This window comes from Erpetoichthys calabaricus, chromosome 9, assembly GCF_900747795.2.
Source record: "Erpetoichthys calabaricus chromosome 9, fErpCal1.3, whole genome shotgun sequence".
NCBI classification, from domain to species: Eukaryota; Metazoa; Chordata; class Cladistia; order Polypteriformes; family Polypteridae; genus Erpetoichthys; species Erpetoichthys calabaricus.
The window spans coordinates 134,652,849-134,675,181 of record NC_041402.2 but is presented as its reverse complement, the minus strand read 5'-3'; the positions used below and the strand labels follow the sequence as shown (position 1 = coordinate 134,675,181).

Genomic DNA, 22,333 nt, shown 5'->3' with positions numbered 1-22,333 from the left:
AAATGGACAAAAAGGACATGAAATGAAGACCTGACCTGAACCCCAGCCAGGGAAGGAATCCTGGCCGAATCATTACACTCAGATAAAGTAAAATGTGACATGGTGGGGCATAATGATGCTACAGACAGTTACAAAGACAAACAGCAATAGGTTGTTATAGTTGCTTAGTGTTAATTACATGTATGTAATTTGTCATTTTTAATTTTCCGGCAGTGTTTTTACAGACATCACATTAAAAACACATCAAGAATTCACTCATCAAACATGGCATAATACTTAAGATAATATATCAGATCATGCATTATACATACTTTGTTTTCTATGTGTTTTAACAAATTTGTATCTTTATATGACCAAATCTGTATTTAATAATTAGTATTATCTATACTTGTGTTTTACCTCAGAATTTGTCACAATGCTATGCACCTGCATTCAGTGAAGTCCACTATACAAAAACAAGTTGTATTGTATTGTACAATTGTATTGTACATAAGAAAATTAAACAACATTAAGACTAGGCCAGTGATTGACAAGAATGATAACTGTTCAACCCACTTGTTAAGCTTGTGGATGTTTATTAAAGCGAAATATTTAGGATATTAATAAAAACAGGGACAAATGAGCCATGGAACCCTTTGCATTTAGAAGCTGTGATCTGATGGAAACAACTGGACTAGACTGAGAGAATCCATTCAGCTTTCTGCAATATCCATTTACTAAATACATCTGTCAGATTGTATGGTTGACACCAGACCAGGCCAACTGAACATAAGTTAAAACATTTCATAATGTATATTAAAAGGCAAGCTAAAAAAACAGTTTTTTAAACAGTAGGGGTTATGTTGTCCCATCTGCTTCTGTTATTGAAATCTGTTTGTTGAAATCTATCATTAATTCTTTGTTTTTTTGTATTTAATTATGGTAAAGACTCATTACACTAGTTAAGAAAATCACCTGGTTTATTTAATTCTTATTTGGCAGACTTATAAATCTCATTGAAAATTTTTTTTAAATTATCCAGTTTTCAACCATTAATATATACAATGCACAAAAGAGGTGAAAAAAATATCACCGAGGGAGCCCTTTGATAAGAATAGCATGTCAGACAGAGAACTATTTACTTTCACGCTTTAAGTCCTGTCTGTTAAAACCCAAATTGAAATCTTTAATAAGCCCTGTGGCCAGGTGCAGGAACGACAGACTGACAAATTAAAATTTGGGTAGGCACATTTAGTACGAAAGAAAAACAGACAATAAAAAAACAAACAAACATATTGATGTTGTCGCCCTATACTTCGGGCCATAAAATCAGCAAAATTAACTCTTCTTCAAATAGGTCACTTTAATCGTGAGCTCCGTTGGGCTGTTAACCCTAGCAAAAAAAACACTTCTTTCCGGAAATCCAGGGTTCTTATGGGGTGGGTAATGGAAAGTGTGACGTCAGATGCTCTCACTGGGCGGTTTCTTGGTGCTGGGAAAAGAGTAGGAGAAGACAGTGTTAGCGATAGGGACCCCTTTCATCCCAGCTGGTTTTTACATAACTTCACAGAGCCTGTGAGGAAATCTGCTGAAGCAAATGTGTCGCAGCCTATCAGTAAGAATGTGGTGTTGGATGGTATTAAAAATAAATGGGGAGCCTAGCTTGAGGCTTGACATCCTCCAAGTGTTATAAATCACATGAAGCAAAGAAACAATGGCTTTTTCTGTTCTTCTAATATTCTAGAAGTCAAACTGAAATTGGTCCAAAAACTCTTAAGTTTTCCCTCTTTTAGCTTCTTTATTAAGTTTTATAATTATTTCATTACTAGTGTGGTGATGTCATAGCCACACGTCAGAAGTAATTTCAAATTTTGGAATATTTGTTTTTAACTATAGGTTTTAACCTGTTTCTACAGCTTTGATACAAAACATTGCACAAGATTTAAAGATCCATCTATTAAGATGGTATTGAGAGTGTATTTAACACTGGCAATTGTGCTTTGTAGTTATGTGTGTGTAATACTGTTAATCTATAGTGATTTGATACGAGAAGATGTGTATTCTTTTTACATTGTTTACATCAGATCATTTATTACAAACCTTTCAAAATATTTTATTAACTTTGTATTAATTTTCTTCCAAAGTATTGAGTATAACTATTTTATTAAGAGCAGTAATTAAATAAAAGCTAGTTATTTTCTTGGTGGCCTGGCCTATTGTTATTCAACTAAACTGAGAGAATGGAACAAGCCACTCCTCTTTCCTGCCTATCAGTATGTGCTCAGTGTGGGATGATTTGGTTCAGTACTCTGATCTCACAGGCTGAAATTGCAGATCCGTCATGGGACGACTGGGAACTTTCTCTGTATGGTTTGTCCTGCTGATTTCAACTCAGCCCTCCTTGCAATTTTGGCTTTTTAATGTTATCTTTCCTCCTAGCATAGATCCTTTTGATGCAAAAGTGGACAACATAACTCCTGTAATTCTGGGCAAGTATTTAGCTTTTTTGAATACAGACTATTCCTGGTGAGATAAATACAAAAGAAACCTATATTAAGTTGGTGAACTCTGATAATAGGTATAATCAATTGATACTGTCTGTTAGTAATCTCAATATTGATGCATGCCTGAATCATATTATTTGGTCTTGTTTGATTAATTTAATCAAATAATTCATTATTTCATATAATACAAGTAGTACTAAGCATATGCAGAGAACTCATTGCACTCTTGAAAGTATGAAAGTGTACCATGATCCATTCAAACAAAGTATAACTTCAAAGAAATGTAACAATTTATTGTAAACATAAAATTCCAGACTGCTGATATTTTCTAAATTTTTATTTTCATCATGTTTTAAGGGCATGTTCATCTTTAAAATTTTATTCTTATTTTGTTTTCATTGATGTTATCCATTTTATTTTACTTTTTTCAAAGTGTTAATCATTACAGACACATAAAGGATATAAGGTTGAATTTCTTTAGCACCTTTAAAATTGTTTTGAAAATAAATAATAATTTTAGCATATTTTGGTTCAGTTTCATTTATCGGTCTAATACTTTATTTGGTGTATAAAATCTAGATTTGTGGAATTTCTTTAAATTAGATGTATACAATTATAGCACCATAAATGTGTAAATATAATATTCAGAATTTTATTCAAATAGAATAACTTCAGGATGTTTGCCAAAACTGTATATTTTAATTGGGGCTGTACTTTATTTGCAGCCAATGCAGTGTTGCAATTCACTTCAAGAAGCTGACTGTAAAGTTTTAAAAAAGTAAAACAACTATTTTCTCCATACAAGACAAAACTATATATTTTTCATAAACTGTGCTGTGTAATTTTTTAATAGCTTAAACATACATCTAGTACCTCAGGAGTACATCAGACACTTTTCAGTTGACTTTCTTTTTGCCTTAACTGGCTTTGAGGTGAATTACAGAGAGCTGAGTCATGTGTTTTATGTGTAATCTGAGATGATCATTTGGACTTTGTTAGCACAAAGTCACCCTTCTAAGATGAACTGGAATTTAAATAATGTCCACAAGAAATTATAAATTTTATATCTAGCTGTGAATTAAATTCTACATAATTCACTGCACATATATAACATGCATGAACACAACCCCGACGTTTTCATTAAAAATTACACATTCAGTAATTGTTCTATATCGGTCCTTGTTAAACATTCATTTAACTCTCATATTTGCTTAATCAATTAGAGATATCAGAACAGTGTTTATCTGCTTTAACAATTGTTAGCTGACAGCTAAAGACTTCAAGCTAGGATGTCTTCCCTGTGTTTATATCATAAAGTGATACATTGTTTATTAGGAGGAATGTCTGAGCTAATCGAAATCATACAGCAAATTATCCTGGTTCTCTGTTCTCTTTACATATTTATATACTGTAAATATTAAATTAATTCTTGAAGAATATTTAGTAGGTGGTATAGTGGCACAGGCCCTTCAGTGACCTGGCACCCATCCTGGGCTGGTTCCTGTCTTTTGCCCAGTACTGCCAGGACAAGCTCCAGCCCCATCATGACCCTAAATTTAATAAAATGGGTCTGAGCCTGTTATGTTAAATGTAGTTTTTTTCTACAAATTCTATTGTTATATTATATTATATAACTCATGTTGTTTTCCTTATACTGACAACATTCATAAATACATTAATACCAAGGGGTTTGGATTTTGTCTACTTTATTAGGTCAGTAATGTAACATGAAGTCTTGCAACTCAGGGATAATAATCCATCCATCCATTATCCAAACTGCAATATCCTAACTACAGGGTCACGGGGGTCTGCTGGAGCCAATCCCAGCCAACACAGGGAGCAAGGCAGGAAACTAACCCCGGGCAGGGCACCAGCCCACCGCAGGGCACACACACACACACCCACCCACACACTAGGGACAATTTAGGATCGCCAATGCACTTAACCTGCATGTGTTTGAACTGTGGGAGGAAACTGGAGTACCCGGAGGAAACCCACGCAGACACGGGGAGAACATGCAAACTCCATGCAGGGAGGACCCGGGAAGTGAACCCGGATCTCCTAACTGCGAGGCAGCAGTGCTACCCACTGTGCCACCCAGGGATAATAATGTTTTATGGTTTTTTTTTTTTTTTTTTTTTTAATCAAAGTGTGTTATTTTGAGTTCAATCAAAAACAATAAACAATCATAGAAAAAAAAAATGTTGCTAAAGTAGGCAACAACAGCCATGCCCTCTGAAAATGGCCCAGTAGAAATGGTGGCAGGGCCCCGGGGGTGGATGAGATACGCCCGGAGTTCCTCAAGGCTCTGGATGTTGTAGGACTGTCTTGGCTGACACGCCTCTGCAACATCGCATGGACATCAGGGACAGTGCCTCTGGATTGGCAGACCAGGGTGGTGGTCCCCCTCTTTAAGAAGGGGGGCCGAAGGGTGTGTTCCAACTACAGAGGGATCACACTCCTCAGCCTCCCTGGAAAAGTCTATTCAGGGGTCCTGGAGAGGAGGGTCCATCGGATAGTCGAGCCTCGGATTCAGGAGGAACAGTGTGGTTTTCGTCCTGGTCGCGGAACAGTGGACCAGCTCTATACCCTTAGCAGGGTCCTGGAGGGTGCATGGGAGTTTGCCCAACCAGTCTACATGTGTTTTGTGGACTTGGAAAAGGCATTCGACCATGTCTCTCGGGAATCCTGTGGGGGGTACTCCGAGAGTATGGGGTACCGGCCCCCCTGATAAGGGCTGTTCAGTCCCTGTACGATCGGTTTCAGAGCTTGGTCCGCATTGCCGGCAGTAAGTCGAACCCGTTTCCAGTGAGAGTTGGACTCCACCAGGTCTGCCCTTTGTCACCTATTCTGTTCATAACTTTTATGGACAGAATTTCTAGGCGCAGCCAGGGCATTGAGGGGGTCCGGTTTGGTGGGCTCAGGATTGAGTCACTGCTTTTTGCAGATGATGTTGTCCTGTTTGCTTCATCAGGCCGTGATCTTCAGCTCTCTCTGGATCGGTTCGCAGCCGAGTGTGAAGCGGCTGGGATGAGAATCAGCACCTCCAAATCCGAGACCATGGTCCTCAGCCGGAAAAGGGTGGAGTGCCCTCTCAGGGTTGGTAGCGAGATCCTGCCCCAAGTGGAGGAGTTCAAGTATCTCAGGGTCTTGTTCACGAGTGAGGGAAGAATGGAGCGTGAGATCGACAGGCGGATCGGTGCGGCATCCGCAGTAATGCGGGCGCTGCATCGGTCTGTCGTGGTGAAAAAAGAGCTGAGCCACAAGGCGAAGCTCTCAATTTACCAGTCGATCTATGTTCCTACCCTCACCTATGGTCATGAGCTATGGGTAGTGACCGAAAGAACGAGATCGCGAATACAAGCGGCTGAAATGAGTTTCCTCCGCAGGGTGTCTGGGCTTTCCCTTAAAGATAGGGTGAGAAGCTCAGTCATCCGGGAGGGGCTCAGAGTAGAGCCGCTGCTCCTCCGCATCGAGAGGAGTCAGATGAGGTGGCTCGGGCGTCTGATCAGGATGCCTCCTGGACGCCTCCCTGGTGAGGTGTTCCGGGCACGTCTAACCAGGAGGAGGCCCCGGGGAAGACCCAGGACACACTGGAGGGACTATGTCTCTCGACTGGCCTGGGAACGCCTTGGGATTCTCCCGGAAGAGCTAGAAGAAGTGGCTGGGGAGAGGGAAGTCTGGGCATCTCTGCTCAAGCTGCTGCCCCCGCGACCCAACCTCGGATAAGCGGGAGACAATGGAAATGGATGGAGAAATTGTCTCAACAGGATTAAAAGTTACTGGTGCCTGTATAGGCTTGTAAGAGAGGCCCAACAGACAAAGCACGCCCAGAGGAGAAAGAGAGATGAATCAAAAATGAGAAGAATTAAGGATTAAGATTAGTGGTCTGATGCAGATCCCCAGACAACCAACTACTGACCAAGTGAACAGCAACTTGCCATTTCTCTATATTGGAGCCAGATGATCTGTTCATCCTCACTGTCAAAAGTTCAAGAATGGATTAAAGATAGAGGGTTTACAGACATTTACAGAGAGTGAGTCAGGAGATTCCCAGCAAGAGAATAAGAATAATTTTGCAGTGATAGTACCCAGACAGAATAATGCTGCTGGATAGAAGTCAGGGTAAGAGAAGAGAGGTCCAGGAGTAGACATATATGAGACAAAAGGGGAATGTTACCTGAGGATAGCTGTTTAGTGTCTTCAGATCAGGAAGCATAAACTGGGGGATAGTTCTAAAATCTATCGAAAAAAATACCACGGGCATTCTAAGGATATAAGTGAGAGATGGAATCAAATGCATAGAATAACATTTGCAATGGGTGAGGTACAAATTTAAATCGAGTATGTTAGCAACTGATATTTTTTTAACAATTTCTCTGCATCATACATGTATAACTTTTCTACAAATGGGGAAGAAGAAGGGATTGGAATTAGAATGTTCCAAGTCTGGAGTCATCACAAATGTCACCATGTGTCTTGATACCTCAACCAGCACAGGGCTGAAAAGAGATTGACTTGCTACCAATATAAAGTATTGGATTCTGGAGGATGAGGATATGGCTGTTCCAAATTGGAGTTGTGCCAAGATGTTTCTCCACTTTCCCCCAAATCAACAAAGCATGTAAGACTTCTTCTTCTTTCAGCTGCTCCCATTAGGGGTTGCAGCAGCGGATCATCTTCTTCCATATCTTTCTGTCCTCTGCATCTTGTTCTGTTACACCCATCACCTGCATGTCCTCTCTCACCACATCCATAAACCTTCGCTTAGGCCTTCCTCTTTTCCTCTTCCCTGGCAGCTCTATCCTTAGCATCCTTCTCCCAATATACCCAGCATCTCTCCTCTGCACATGTCCAAACCAACGCAATCTCACCTCTCTGACTTTGTCTCCCAACCGTCCAACTTGAGCTGACCCTTTAATGTACTCATTTCTAATCCTATCCATCCTCGTCACACCCAGTGCAAATCTTAGCATCTTTAACTCTGCTACCTCCAGCTCTGTCTCCTGCTTTCTGGTCAGTGCCACCGACTCCAAACCATATAACATAGCTGGTCTCACTACCGTCCTGTAGACCTTCCCTTTCACTCTTGCTGATACCCATCTGCCACAAATTACTCCTGACACTCTTCTCCACCTATTCCACCCTGCTTGCACTTTCTTTTTCACCTCTCTTCCACAATCCCCATTACTCTGTACTGTTGATCCCAAGTATTTAAACTCATCCACTTTCGCCAACTCTACTCCCTGCATCCTCACCATTCCACTGACCTCCCTCTCATTTACACACATGTATTCTGTCTTGTTCATTCTTCTCCTCTCTAGAGCATATCTCCACCTCTCCAGGGTCTCCTCAACCTGCTCCCTACTATCGCTACAGATCACAATGTCATCAGCAAACATCATAGTCCACGGGGACTCCTGTCTAATCTCGTCTGTCAACCTGTCCATCACCATTGCAAATAAGAAAGGGCTCAGAGCCGATCCCTGATGTAATCCCCCCAACGTTGAATGCATCTGTCACTCCTACCGCAGACCTCACCACGGTCACACTTCCCTTTTACATACTGTATCCTGTACAACTCTTATGTACTTCTCTGCCACTCCCGACTTCCTCATTCAATACCACAGCTCCTCTCGAGGCATCCTGTCATATGCTTTCTCCAGGTCCACAAAGACGCAATGCAACTCCTCCTAGCCTTCTCTAAATGTCTCCATCAACATCCTCAGAGCAAACATTGCATCTGTGGTGCTCTTTCCTGGCATGAAACCATACTAATCATCACCTCACTTCTTAACCTAGCTTCCACTACTCTTTCCCATAACTTCATGCTGTGGCTCATCAGTTTTATTCCCCTGTAGTTACTGCAGTCCTGCACATCCCCCTTATTCTTAAATATCGGCATCATTACACTTCTTCTCCACTCCTCAGGCATCCCCTCACTTTCCAAGATTCCATTAAACAATCTGGTTAAAACCTCTACTGTCATCTCTCCTAAACACCTCCATGCTTCCATTGGTATGTCATCTGGACCAACAGCATTTCCGTTTTTCATCCTCTTCATAGCTGTCCTTACTTCCTCCTTGCTAATCTGTTGCACTTCCTGATTCACTATCTAAGTAAGTGAATTTCCCCTTGGGATTAATAAAGTATCTATCTATCTATCTATCTATCTATCTATCTATCTATCTATCTATCTATCTATCTATCTATCTATCTATCTATCTATCTATCTATCTATCTATCTATCTATCTATCTATCTATCTATCTATCTATCTATCTATCTATCTATCTATCTATCTATCTATCTATCATCCAACCTCTTCTCTCTCTCTCATTCTCTTCATTCATCAGCCTCTCAAAGTACTCTTTGCATCTGCTCAACACACTCTCCTCACTTGTGAGTATGTTTCCATCTTTATCCTTTATCACCCTAACCTGCTGAACGTCTTTCCCAGATCAGTCCCTCTGTATAGCCAATCTGTACAGGTCCTTTTCTCTCTCCTTAGTGTCCAACCTCTCATACAACTCATCATACACCTTTTCTTTAGCCTTCGCCACCTTTTGCTTCACCTTGCGCCTTATCTCCTTGTACTCTTGTCTACTTTCTGCATCTCTCTGACTATCCCACTTCTTCTTTGCCATCCTCTTCATCTGTATACTCTCCTGTATTTCCCCATTCCACCTCCAGGTTTCCTTTTCCTCCTTCCTTTTTCCAGATGTCACTCCAAGTACCCTTCTTGCTGGTACCCTTACTACATCTGCTGTAGTTTCCCAGCTGTCTGGTAACTCTTCACTGCCACCCAGTGCCTGTCTCACCTCCTTCCTAAACTCAACCTTGCATTCTTCCTTTTTCAACTTACACCATTTGATCCTTGGCTCTGCCCTCACTCTTTTCCTCTTCTTGATCTCCAACGTCATCCTACAGACCACCATCCTATGCTGCTTTCCCCTGCCACCACTCTGCAGTCTTCAATCTCCTTCAGATCAAACTCTTCTGCATAGGATGTAATCTACTTGTGTGCATCTTCCTCCCTCTTCTTAAAATACGTATTCACCACAGCCATGTCCATCCTTTTGGCAAAATCCACTATCCTCTGACCTTCTTCATTCCTCTCCTTAACACCATACCTACCCATCACCTCCTCATCTCCACTGTTCCCTTCACCAACATGCCCATTGAAATCCGCTCCAATCACCACTTTCTGTCCTTTGGGTACACTGTTCATCAGTTCATCCAACTCACTCCAAAGATCTTCTTTCTCACCCATTGCACACCCAACTTGCAGTGCATATGCACTAACAACATTCATCATCACACCTCCAATTTCCATCTTCATAATCATTACTCTGCCTGACACTCTTTTCACCTCCAAAACACTCTTGACATACTGTTCCTTCAGAATAACTCCTACCCCATTTCTCCTCCCATCCGCACCATGATAGAACAATTTGAATCCACCTCCAATCCACCTGGCCTTTCTCCCCTTCCATTTAGTCTCTTGCACACGCAATATATCAACCTTCCTTCTCTCCATCATATCTGCTAACTCTCTCCCCTTACCAGTCATACTGCCAACATTCAAAGTTCCTACCCTCAGTTCCACTTTCTTTACTTTCCTCCTCCCCTCCTGCCTCCAGATACGTCTCCCCCCTCTTCTTCTCCTTCTTCTTCTTCGGCCAACAGTAGCCCAATTTCCGCCAGCACCCTGTTGGCTAACAGTACTGGTGGCGGTTAACCCGGGGCTCGACCGATCCGGTATGGAAATTTGTATTGTTGTGTGCATATTGATTTGGCAAAATTTTACACTGGATGCCCTTCCTGACATAACCCTCCCCATTTATCTGGGCTTGAGACCGGCACGAAGAAACACACTGGTTTGTGCATCCCCTGTGGCTGGATAACGTACATGTATGTATATAGTGCAGATAGTACAAATGGCTCATAAACTGGCTCAGGTTTTGTAATATTACAACTGTAGTGCACGTTTACAGTGATGTAATTGTACTTAAAAGTACAAACAGTTCTACCGGGAGCACTTGATGGACTGATTGAGTGCGTTTATAGGTCTTGGGATGAAACCGTTTGTGAACTGCAAGGTTCGTGCAGGAAAAGCTCTGAAGCGTTTGCTGTATGGCAGAGGTTCAAATAGACTGTGTGCATGGCTGAGGCAACGAGTGGTGCACTGAAAGTAACAACGCTAAAGCAACGGTGGTATTTGGAATAGTTTTGCCATTCTGTGGACCATTATATTGTTACAGGGTGATTACAATCAGATACCTTAAATTTATAAAAGAAGGTTATTTTCAGTGTATTTCATAAAGCCAAATCAGGGATGTGAATCTAAAAAATAAAGGGTAACCACACAGGAACAATAGCACTGCTTTGACGCAGGGTGCCACCAGTTTGCGAAGCCGAGCTGAAAACCTACGTACGCAATAATTTGAGCTGGCGTGAGAATGTGCATGGATTTACGCAAGTTTAGTTTTTATACATCTCAATGTGAGCATGGTAAAAGGCATACCCAACATTTTTGTGCATATTCACTGTTTATACATGAGGCTCCAGGTATGGATTTAAAACACAATTAATTTCTCTGGCAATTATAATTTTGTGAGTGTTCATATCAGGAATAGATGAAATCTACTTATTAGAATTGCTTTAATATTAAATAAATTGCCCATCACCATGGCATATCACCCTTCAGGATTACATATTATGTCTGATGCTACAAACTTACAGGCAGAACCTGGGGGTTGGTGGCAGGATTGGCACACCAGCCACCTTAAAAAAAAAGTCACACTGTTCCATGTGGTGCTGAGATGTCACCCTTTGCACGACTGAACTTAGGTCCCAATCTGGGTGGTTTGTTGTGTGGTGTGGCAACACGCTGTAAAATCAGTGCATGCTCCCAACCTCACTCTAACCTCTACAAATGGGATAGTTGTGTGTATTAAGATTCCCACATCCCCAGTTTTCTTTGTATAACTGGAGTAAAAAATTTGGCAAATCCAGTCCCTTTGCATCCAAAACCAGCCTTTACTTATTACATGAGTCTTCTGTAAAGATGCTATCTTGGCATTTAAACCTGTTAAGTGAGTAAATAATTTCTCTTTAATTCATGTTTGAGACCTTTGACATTCCATCTCACAAAGTTCACTGTTTAGTCATAAAACATTGCTTATGAACTTTTGTTGACATTTTGTAGTCTTAAATTAAGGTAGTACATTTTTACATATGATAGCTTTGACCTAGATGTCATATTATTTCCAGGTGTTATGGCTATGAAGCCTTATGTTTTTGTCCCCCCTCCCCCCCTCCCCAATCAACGTGAGGCAGACCACACTCACGAAGTCTTGATTCTCTGACATGCCATGAGAGAGCAGCACGTCCAGAACAAAATTAACCATCCCCAGCAGCAGTGTCGAAAAGGTTAAAATTGATATATCTTTTGAAAGTAGTGTCCCAATACAGTAAACCTAGGGAAAAATATTAAACAGTTCCAATGGAGACTGAGATAATGTATGATAGTACATTCCCAATACAATAAATCAGGGATACGAAGTGAAGAAAAACAGAACAAAAAGTAAATAGCTACTTTGTGGTATATACTGTATATTCAATGAAAGAAACTTCAATATAATATAATAATTGAAGTTTAAAAAAAATAAAGGGGAAAGACAGCCGAAAAGGAAATAGAATGCATAGTTACGGCAAATGTTGCATTACAAATGGTCCAAGTTGCAAGTTGCCAGCAGAATCTGCCAGTATGACTCATAGTTGTGTTTCAAAAGGATGTTGTGTTCAGTCTGCTTAGCTCTTTTTCTACTTTATTCTGAGAGCTAAAAATGTAAAACTGACTTTCAATATTCACTTATAATTTGACAGGGTACAAGAGGCTGTATCTGACATCAGCACTGCATCAATGCTTTTTAATACTATAGTATGTGGCGCGTTTAGCAGCTGTTGCAGGGGAATATCTGGAAAGTTACAAATGTAGCTTTTATCAAATATAATCTCCTGTTTCTGTTTGGGAAAGGACATGTTTGGACTGAGGTTTATTGAATTGAACAATAAGGCTTTTTGGTTTTGTGGCATTCGATCCACATATACTGTATATCTTTTTATTTTTCAAGTTATAATTTTGTCCATTTTTTTAAACTAGTGTTAATATAAATAGTTTTTTTTTAATCATCTAATTTTGGAATGATATTCATTATAACAATATTAATTTTATAGCTAATATAAGATGAAGCCATGATCAACTAATGCTATTAACAGTTTCCCTTGGGTTTCTAAAATAAAATATTAATAGGTCTTAAAATGGTTGTGTGATTGTAATTACTACTACAGTAATCCCTCCTCCATTGCGGGGGTTGCGTTCCAGAGCCACCCGCGAAATAAGAAAATCCGCGAAGGAGAAACCATATGTTTATATGGTTATTTTTATATTGTCATGCTTGGGTCACAGATTTGCGCAGAAACACAGGAGGTTGTAGAGAGACAGGAACGTTATTCAAACACTGCAAACAAACATTTGTCTCTTTTTCAAAAGTTTAAACTGTGCTCCATGACAAGACAGAGATGACAGTTCTGTCTCACAATTAAAAGAATGCAAACATATCTTCCTTTTCAAAGGAGTGCGCGTCAGGAGCACTGAATGTCAGAAAGTGAGAGAAAACCAAACAAATCAATAGGGCTGTTTTGCTTTTAAGTATGCAAAGCACCGCGGCACAAAGCTGTTGAAGGCGGCAGCTCACACCCCCTCCGTCAGGAGCAGGGAGAGAGAGAGAGAGAGACAGAGACAGAGGAAAACAAACAGTCAAAAATCAATACGTGCCCTTTGAGCTTTTAAGTATGCGAAGCACCGTGCAGCATGTCGCTTCACGAAGCAGCTGCACACAGAAGGTAGCAACTCTTTCAGCATTTTTAGACGAGCATCCGTATCGTCTAGGTGTGCGAACAGCCCCCCTGCTCACACCCCCTACATCAGGATCAGAGAAAGTCAGCGCAAGAGAGAGAGAGAGAGAGAGAGAGAAACAAAAGTAAGCTGGGTAGTTTCTCAGCCATCTGCCAATAGCGTCCCTTGTATGAAATCAACTGGGCAAACCAACTGAGGAAGCATGTACCAAAAATTAAAAGACCCATTGTCCTCAGAAATCCGCGAACCAGCAAAAAATCCGCGATATATATTTAAATATGCTTACATATAAAATCCACGATAGAGTGAACCCGCGAAAGGCGAAGCGCGATATAGCGAGGGATCACTGTATTGCCTAAGAGTTAAATAAAAGTGATCAGATTTTAGTATACTGTAACTTGCAAGGTGTTTTTTCTGGGAGTAATATATTGATATTTAAATTAATTCTGAACCCAAAAGAATCATAAAATTCCTTTAATTCATTAAATACATATGGACGTCATGAGTATGGATAAATCATCTATCATACCATATCAACCACATAAACTGACACTTTTTTGCACAATCCAGCAAACCTCTATAGTTATTTACACATATAGGTCATAAGGGGTTCAATAGGAGTGGAAAAATAAATACAATTGGTGACAAGGGGCAGATGTGACAGGTTTCATATTCTAAATTAATGTAGTCAGCTTAGTTGTTTACGTGGGTTACTTAGCTGAAGTATTACAATTTTTATGCATATGCATATACATATTCAGGTAATGCAGTGAATAAGAAACACCATTCAACTATCAAAGTTTTTTTTAAGTATCCAGAGATAGAAGGACTTCACAAAACACTTTACAATTGAGGTATATTACATTGAACATACATCAAAAATTTGAAATCTTGACTTCTGTTTGTAATGACCAGGTTTTTTTTTAAAGAGATTAGCAGTGGTCTCTTTTGTATATGCATTATCATCATTTTCATATATTTTTATCATTTTCATATATATAAATGACCATATGTATTGCTTGCATGGTATGCACTTTAAAGTTTTTGGTGTGAAATATGTAACATTATTTTTCCCTCAAATGCTCTAATTATTTTTCAGATAGTCCCAATGTCCCAATTTACATTAGTTTTTGCAAAAATACTCATTTTCACTGAGAAAAATATAATAAAACGTTCATCTGATAGTAATCATTGGTTAATTCACCAGCTTAGAGTGCTTGAAATTCTATGTTTTAGCATAAGTGGAGCATGTTCAGAAATAACAGTGTCAGCAAAGCTACAAGATTTAACAGAGGGAATCAAAGATTACCTTAACAAGCCGTGAAGGTGATTGCTTTTATAGTACATAAAAATAACATAAAATATCATCCACTCAAGTTTTGAAGGTCTCCAAAGCACTGCTATACACCACAGTACTTGTCAATTCTTTCAGTATATCTGTAGTTCTCTCTGTAATGAAAGACTTTCTTAAAGGTCTTCAATTCATAACTCATATAAAAAATAAATAGTCCCCCTAACATACAACCTTACTTTATGATTAGGTAAGTGGACCAGTTTAAAAAAAGGCGAGCATTAACACTGTTTTGATTTAATGTACTGGAAATAACATTCACAATTCTTAATATTTTAACATCGCTGACAAGCTGCTTCACCACAGAATAAGTCACCCATTGAATGCACTGCTATTCCATGACCAGCAGCAAGTGCTCCTATAAAATTGGTAAGCCTTCTATGGCAAGCATTCCTTTTAAGAATTACATGCCACCTAAAAGAGCCATGTAAAAAGCAAGTGAATCCATTCTGGTACACAGTCCCAGCTCTACATTGGTGCCAAGAATGGGACAAAAAGAAGACCTGAGATGCAGGATCTTTAGTGCCGTTTGAAGCTTTAGTACAGCAGGGTTGGGAGGAGGGACGGGGGTGCAGGAAACAGCCAGCAGAGCTTTTGGAGCTTGTGGAGCTGGAGAAAATGTTTCCGATCGAGTTGCCACTGACCCTAGGCAAGCCATATGAAGCATGGCTGGTGGTAAAACCACTCTGTAGGACAAAGTGTGCCCATTCTGCTAGGCTTTAGTGGCATACCAGGCCAGCATATATTTAGCTGTGCCTTCCTCCACTTACATTTCAAACTAAGTGACTGAACTCCAGCTTGTGCCAGGATCAACCTGTACTTCATTTGATAAAAAAGATGTAAATCAGACTTGGACTGACATCTTTCCAGAGGTCCTTCTGCAATGTTCTTGAGTCAGAAGGCAGAAAATGGACTCAAGCAAGAACAAAGACCTATCATTCATGGCATGACAACTGGGATTGATGGAATATAAATGATAAAAACAATGTTAGACTACTATTTATTTTAGGTACGTAATAACAAATTTTAAAATACAAAAATATGATTACATGGAAAAAAACTTGATTTCTGAGTAACCTCAACAGTCAATTACTGTTTGCAGTTTTTTTTTATTTCCTTAAATATGTGTGGTTTTAAAACATTAATGAACATTTCTTTATGTATCCTATTTTGTTGTCACAGTGCCTGGGAATCTTGGAAACCAACTTGAGGCAAAAATCAACAAGCCATATGTGGTGCACTGGTTATGTTACAAAAAGACAGAAGACTTTTTTACTATTTGGCTGGATCTCAATATGTTCTTACCTATAGGGATTGATTGCTGGATCGACAATATGCGGTATGTCGATTCAAGTCTTGTCTATGTTTTCTATATCTATCTCAATCACATTGAAAGTTGAAATTTATTCAAGTTCAAGTCTGTTCTCATGTGTAAATAGTACAATAACACGCTTACCTGCCTGTCTCCAAAATACTTCTTGTTCTTCATTCTCTTCATTTTTTCCCACTTCTATGTGGGGTTGATGTGCTTGATCAACCTTCTCTAAACAGCCAGTTCTGCATCTCCTTGCCAGTCAAGCCCTTTTCATTCAGATCTTTTACTTTATCCATCCTTTGGTCTCACTCACTTTCTCTTCCCCTGTACTTCCATTCCCATCACTCTTTTTCCAATATATTCATTGTCTGTCCTCATTACATGGCCATACCGCTTCAACCTACTTCATTGTACTTTCTTAGGCATCTCTCACACTTTTTTGAACCACTGATTTTCTCATTTCTTATTCTGTCCTTGTTTGTAACTCCACACATCTATCTTAATATTCTAATTTCTGCCACACCTAGCTTATTCTCCTGTGCTTCCTTTACTACCCATGTCTCAGCTTCATATATCATTGCTCTTCTTACCACTGACTTAAAAACATTTAACCTTCACCTAAATTCTTTGTTCACACAATACTTCTGATACTTTCTTCCAATTCTTCCATCCACACTGCACTCTATGGGTTATCTCTGCATCTGGTTTTCCATCTTGGGCTACCACTGATCTGCTTTTTTCTTCCTATTTATCTTCAATCCTCTGTCTTTCAAAGCTCGTCTCCATTCTTCCATCTTCCTCTCCACTCCATCATCTTCCATTCCAAAAAGAATGCACCAGGGGTTGGTCTTGAATCCCATGATTCAACACATCCATAACCAGATCAAAGAGGTAAGGATGTAAAGAAGATCCCTGGAGCAGACCTACTGTAATTGGAATCTTGTCTGTTACCCCCAAAACTATGTTTAACCCGAGTTTTCACTTCATGTTTAACCCGAGTTTTCACTCCCTCATACATATCTTGGACAATCCTCAGATAATTCTCTGGTATTCCTTTCTCTCTTATGCACAACCAGATATGGCTGTTTATCATAAGCCTTCTCCAAATCAATAAACTCCATACTGTATGCAAACCTTTCTGTTTTTCAATGCTTCAATTTGAGTTGTCTCAATACAGTGACTACATCATTAGTTCCTCTCTATCACATAAAACCAAACTGCTTCTCCCCTATGGTGTTTTTTTTCCTAAGCCTTCTGTCTAGAACCCTTTCTTAAATTTTAATTGTGTGTCACATCAGCTTTCTCCCTCTATAGTTTCTACAATCCTGAATATAACCCTTTTCTTTATAAACAGTTCCTCCACTCCTTTGGTATTCTGTCTTGTTCATACATCTTCTGCATTAGATTCCACAACACATCTACTCCCTCTTCCCCTAAACTTTTTCATATTTTTGCTTATATTTCATCAGGTTCTATTGTGTTTCCATTATTCATTCTTTTCAATATATCCTTTTCTTCATCCTTATTCTTGGTACAAGCCCTTCATTTGAGACTCCATCCCCAAATACTACCCTTGGATTTTCTTCATTCAACAGGTTTTCAAAGTATTTCTTCCAAATATTCTTGATTCTGTCATGGTTACTCAAGACCACACCTTGCTATTCTTTCTTCTTTATCTGACTAATATTCTTTCCATTTTTGTTCCCAGCCTTCACTATTCTAAAAATAATTCACTCTACCTTTTCTCTCTCCAATTTCTCATACACCTCCTCCAAAGCTTGTGCTTTGGCTCTTGCCATTGTCATCTTTTTCTCCTTGTTTATCTGCCTATACGTGTGTCTATCTTCCTCCCTCCCTGATTAGTACCATGACTTCTTTGCCTCCTTCTTAGCCTTTATCATATCCTTCACCTCTCTGTTCCAGCAATGTGTCTCTTTGTCCTCAGATGGGCACCTTCCTGTCATCCTACTTAACACTTCTTCACCTGCTCTTAATACAACTTTACTATTATCTCACCATTCCTCCACACTATCAAATGACTGCAGTTCATTTAACACATTCTGATTAAACCTGCTCCTAAGCCCTTCCTCTTTGAATCCACCACTTTAAGCTTGGCGTTGCTTGCTCTGTTCTTTTTCTCAAGCTGATTCTGATCTCCCTGTCGTCACCACCACTTTATGTTGCACTGTCACACTTTATGACCTGACAATTCTTTACCTGTTTCAAGTGAAATCTTATCCACATTAGAAAGTCTATTTGGCTTTCCTTTCCTGCACTACTATAAGTCACATGCCGATTTACATTCTTTACAAAAAATGTGTTAACTATTACCAAATTAAACACCATGGCAAAATCTACTATCCTCTCTCCTTGTCCATTTCTCTCCTCTACTCCCCAAGCTCAATGTACCATCTACCCTCTCTCTACTCTATTTAAAATGCCTATTAACTCTTTTAGGGCTAATTTTTTTTTTGTTTCTTTTCTCCCAGGGCTGAATATTTTTCCAAAAACTAACATTTTTTAAAAAAGAACACAAAGCAATTGTTTAACATATCAAATCAACAAAAAATATTTACTTTTGACAAATGTTACTGTCTTGCATGTTGTATGAGCCTGCATACTCTATGATTTCACATACATATCACATACATTTTACACAGCACAGTCTGATCTCGCTCAAAGCAGCCAATTTCAGTCATTGCCACATTGCACTCCTTACAATATGTGTTGCTTTGGTGCCTATTTTTCAATTGTCTGTTGCTGCACTTTCTAACATATATTGTTAGTGTGTACTGTAGAGAGACAAGTCACCCATTTGCCATCATGCCATGCCACTGCCACCAAGTTTTCTGCCTGCATGAAAACCGTATTGTCACCTCTTTTCATCTTCTGAAACTTTATGAACTTTATGTATGTCATTATAGCCTGGCTCACCCCATGGGATTTGCTTCTGTTTATTACAGAAGTGAATAAAACTTTGCAGCAGCACGTACCTAAGCCACCAGGGGACAAAACACGTTTGGACCAATGCTCCCTGAAGTTATATCACCAGTTCTGTCCCATCTCTATTTGTAATGCCACAGCGCGCTTCATCTCGTCTTTTGTTGTGGGTTTCCACTTTGAAAAACGAGAATGCGATGCAAACGCAGCCCGTGATTCAAAAAAATTCTCTGCCTTCCTGTTTGTCTCATCTGACAGTAGCTGAAAAGCAGCATCAGGAGAGAGCAGCCTGAAGTACAGCAGCTGGTGATCTGTCGTGTCCAACAGCAAGCCATGCCGTCTTGTAAACTCCGGTAGCCAGATCGGCTGTCAACGGATCAATGTCTGTGTATTTATCCCATGCGAACCTTGCCGTAGATGCATCGGCTGCGCGAAGGCACGCAACTGGCAGCAGATCCGCTGGCGCGGCATCGGCTGGTGTCTGATCAGCTGATGCCTGCTTCTAACTCTCTTGCTCGATCTCCTGATCACTGCCAATAAAGTCCGATTCTGAAAAATCAAGAGTCCGACTCCGCGATAATGCGCAAAACATCGTCTGCCGAGTGTTTTCTTTTCTGCACTTGCTTCGCTGCCTTTTCACATGTCGGTGCCATCTTGCCTGTTTACATTTCGCAATGTTTATTTGCCGAGTCAACGAGTCTAGCATTCCTCCAAGCACAGAGGGGATGCCTGTGACGTGACAGTGAGATTTGTCGCCATTAACAGCTGATTGTCGCCCCCTATCCCTGGATGTCGACTTTTGTCGACATTCGCCTTCAACCCCTCCTGTCGACAAAAGTCGACATCCGCCCTAAAAGAGTTAAGATCACCACCAACAAGCACCTTTACTCTCTCTTGTACAGCACTAAGTTCTTCATCCTTCTGCACCCAGAAAGTGTCCTTCTCCTCTTCGTCACAGACCACTTAAGGAGCTTATGCACAATTGACATTGACTACTCACCAAGGCCCAGCTTGCCACTCATCACCCTATTACTCCTCCTATATCCACTGACACTTTTAGTTCTTTAGATACAGTGTAGCCAAAAATGATCTGTACACTATGAAAAAATGATCATAACACACAAGTAATTGTAACATTTTAGACAGTTTTTAAAGTTTGCTCTTCAATATCCTCAATTTCATTTCCATTTTGACCATGATTTCACAGTGTACAAATAATTTGTAGCTGCACTGTACTACTACACCTACACCATTTCTTCCTTGCTCATTTGCTCCACCGTACATCTTAAAGCCTCCTCACCAATTCTCTTGCATCATTCCACTTTCATCTACTTTCCTGTGTACACTCCCATTTTCCTCTTTTCCATCAAATCTTCCAATTTTGTTCCTTTGTTCCTTTTTAAGTCCCAACATTAAGTGTCTCCACTCTTACCATTAACTTGCCCTTATCTTTGCCCTACCTTGTCTTCATCTTCTGCTTCTTCTGGACTAACGTCTTTAACTGGGCTCACCCTTGGCCTAGTAGCTCTCGCTCACTCCCCACAGAGTTCAAGCAAGGTTCTTGTGGATTGCCTATGGGGTACATCCTAGCATTTTCTGAAGCTGATTGGATTGATTCAATCATTAAGGTTTTGCCTAAGTTTTACAGCCAGATGCCCTACCTGACACTAACCCTCTGTATTTATCTGGGCTTGAGACTGGCACCAAGTTAGACTGGTTTGCCCAACCAGTGGCTAGATTACTAGTGATAGCATTTGTAAAATATAGCACCTCACTTTCCAGAATAGAGGAGGCACAGTAACGGAGACAGTCATTGACCCAGAAGAATAAAGTGATTTTAGGTACAATATTGTTGTGATCTTCAGAGATGTTCAAATGCTTAAATGATGCATTAATTTTGTATCAAAATGCATGGTGTCTATTGCTTTCAAAGTCAACTCTGGTGCCATTAAGAGCTGCAACAGGTTAGAATATTAGAATATTATTATTACTGCTGTTAGAATCCAATCAGGAAATAGGTGTAACCATTATCATCGTTAAATTGCATAATTGCCATATTTGCATTTTGTATGGACAAAACAGCAATGTGCATCTGCATCTTCCCCATCCTCTCACATTCTAATGTACAAATGTAATATTTAGTTTAACACTAATGAAAATAACAGCATGGGTTTTTGAAAGACATTGCCTAAATTCCTTCATAAATCTATAGCCAAAATTGATATGGGCTCTCATAGTTTACAGCCTTCCTAAATAAAAAAAGTTTGTTAACAAAGTGCATAAAACACAACACAAAATGAAAAAATTATTTGAATATGAATTTCAAAAAATATTTTAATATAGTGGAACTATATTGAAATAATTAGTACAGCATAACAAATAATATACTGATTCCTTTACCCATTTTCTGAACCTGATTATTCTATGTGAGGGTTATTCTCTGTGCAACATCTGACCCAAAAGAAGAACCATCCCATGATTTCCATACTATTGCATTCACCCAAACTCAATCATTCAATGCCAGATTAGAGTCAGGAAACTGAAGTAGAAGGAATAACCCAACTTAAACACAGGGGCTGCTGTGACACACAGAAAGTACACTATTTACACAAATTCTACAATTCCTTCCTATCCTAATTATTTATAAATGTAGTAATGTTTCTATATGCATAAATATTCTGCATACTTTATGTGAATGTAACAAGTAATATTGTTTGTCAGGTGTCATTAGTACATTTTGTATTCATTTGCAATAAAGCAAACAGAAAATAATATATTCTTTCATTTTAAAATATTGTTGATTAATTTTGTTTAAGGTCAAAATGCAAATATACCTTGCTTTTGGATTTCTGATTTTTTGGGTGTGTTTGTGTCACAAAGTTTAATTTGTAGGACGTTTAGTCAGGTGGTGGTGAGGGTGGTTGGGTGCATGCGTTGCTACAGCCCAGGACGGAGCAATTGCAGGTTAAGGGCCTTGCTCAAGGGCCCAATGGAATGAAATCATTTATGGGCACATTTAGATATTAGAATTCAAATTGAGTAGCAGAGGTTTCAATTTGACAAATGGAGGAACGAACATAGTCAGACCAGCTAATTATTAGTATATTCAGTGAAAACAGTCTATGGGTAGTTATGTGCACCTATTTAAATAAACAGTATTGGTGAGATCCAGGAAGTATGGCAAAAATGTAATAGATATCATAGTAATAGAAAGCACAACTAGCTCACGATCCTGCTAGTTGTGCAGTTCTTGGGCTTCACACATGCTAAAATTCTAGCAGCTGTATTTTAACTTGATATTTGCAATTAATTCTATGTGAT

At 39.5% G+C, this 22,333-nt stretch overlaps 1 protein-coding gene across 1 annotated transcript in view; it reads left to right on the top strand.

Annotated features, from left to right (window-relative positions):
* The first annotated feature begins 2,269 nt into the window (after window positions 1–2,269).
* lcat (lecithin-cholesterol acyltransferase) overlaps window positions 2,270–22,333 on the top strand; it is a 46,045-nt gene continuing 25,981 nt past the window's right edge. Inside the window, exons 1-2 of the mRNA XM_028810186.2 lie at window positions 2,270–2,468; window positions 15,940–16,096. Of these exons, the coding sequence (XP_028666019.1) occupies window positions 2,321–2,468; window positions 15,940–16,096 (305 nt within the window). The 5' untranslated portion in view covers window positions 2,270–2,320. The remainder of the gene's footprint in view (window positions 2,469–15,939; window positions 16,097–22,333) is intronic.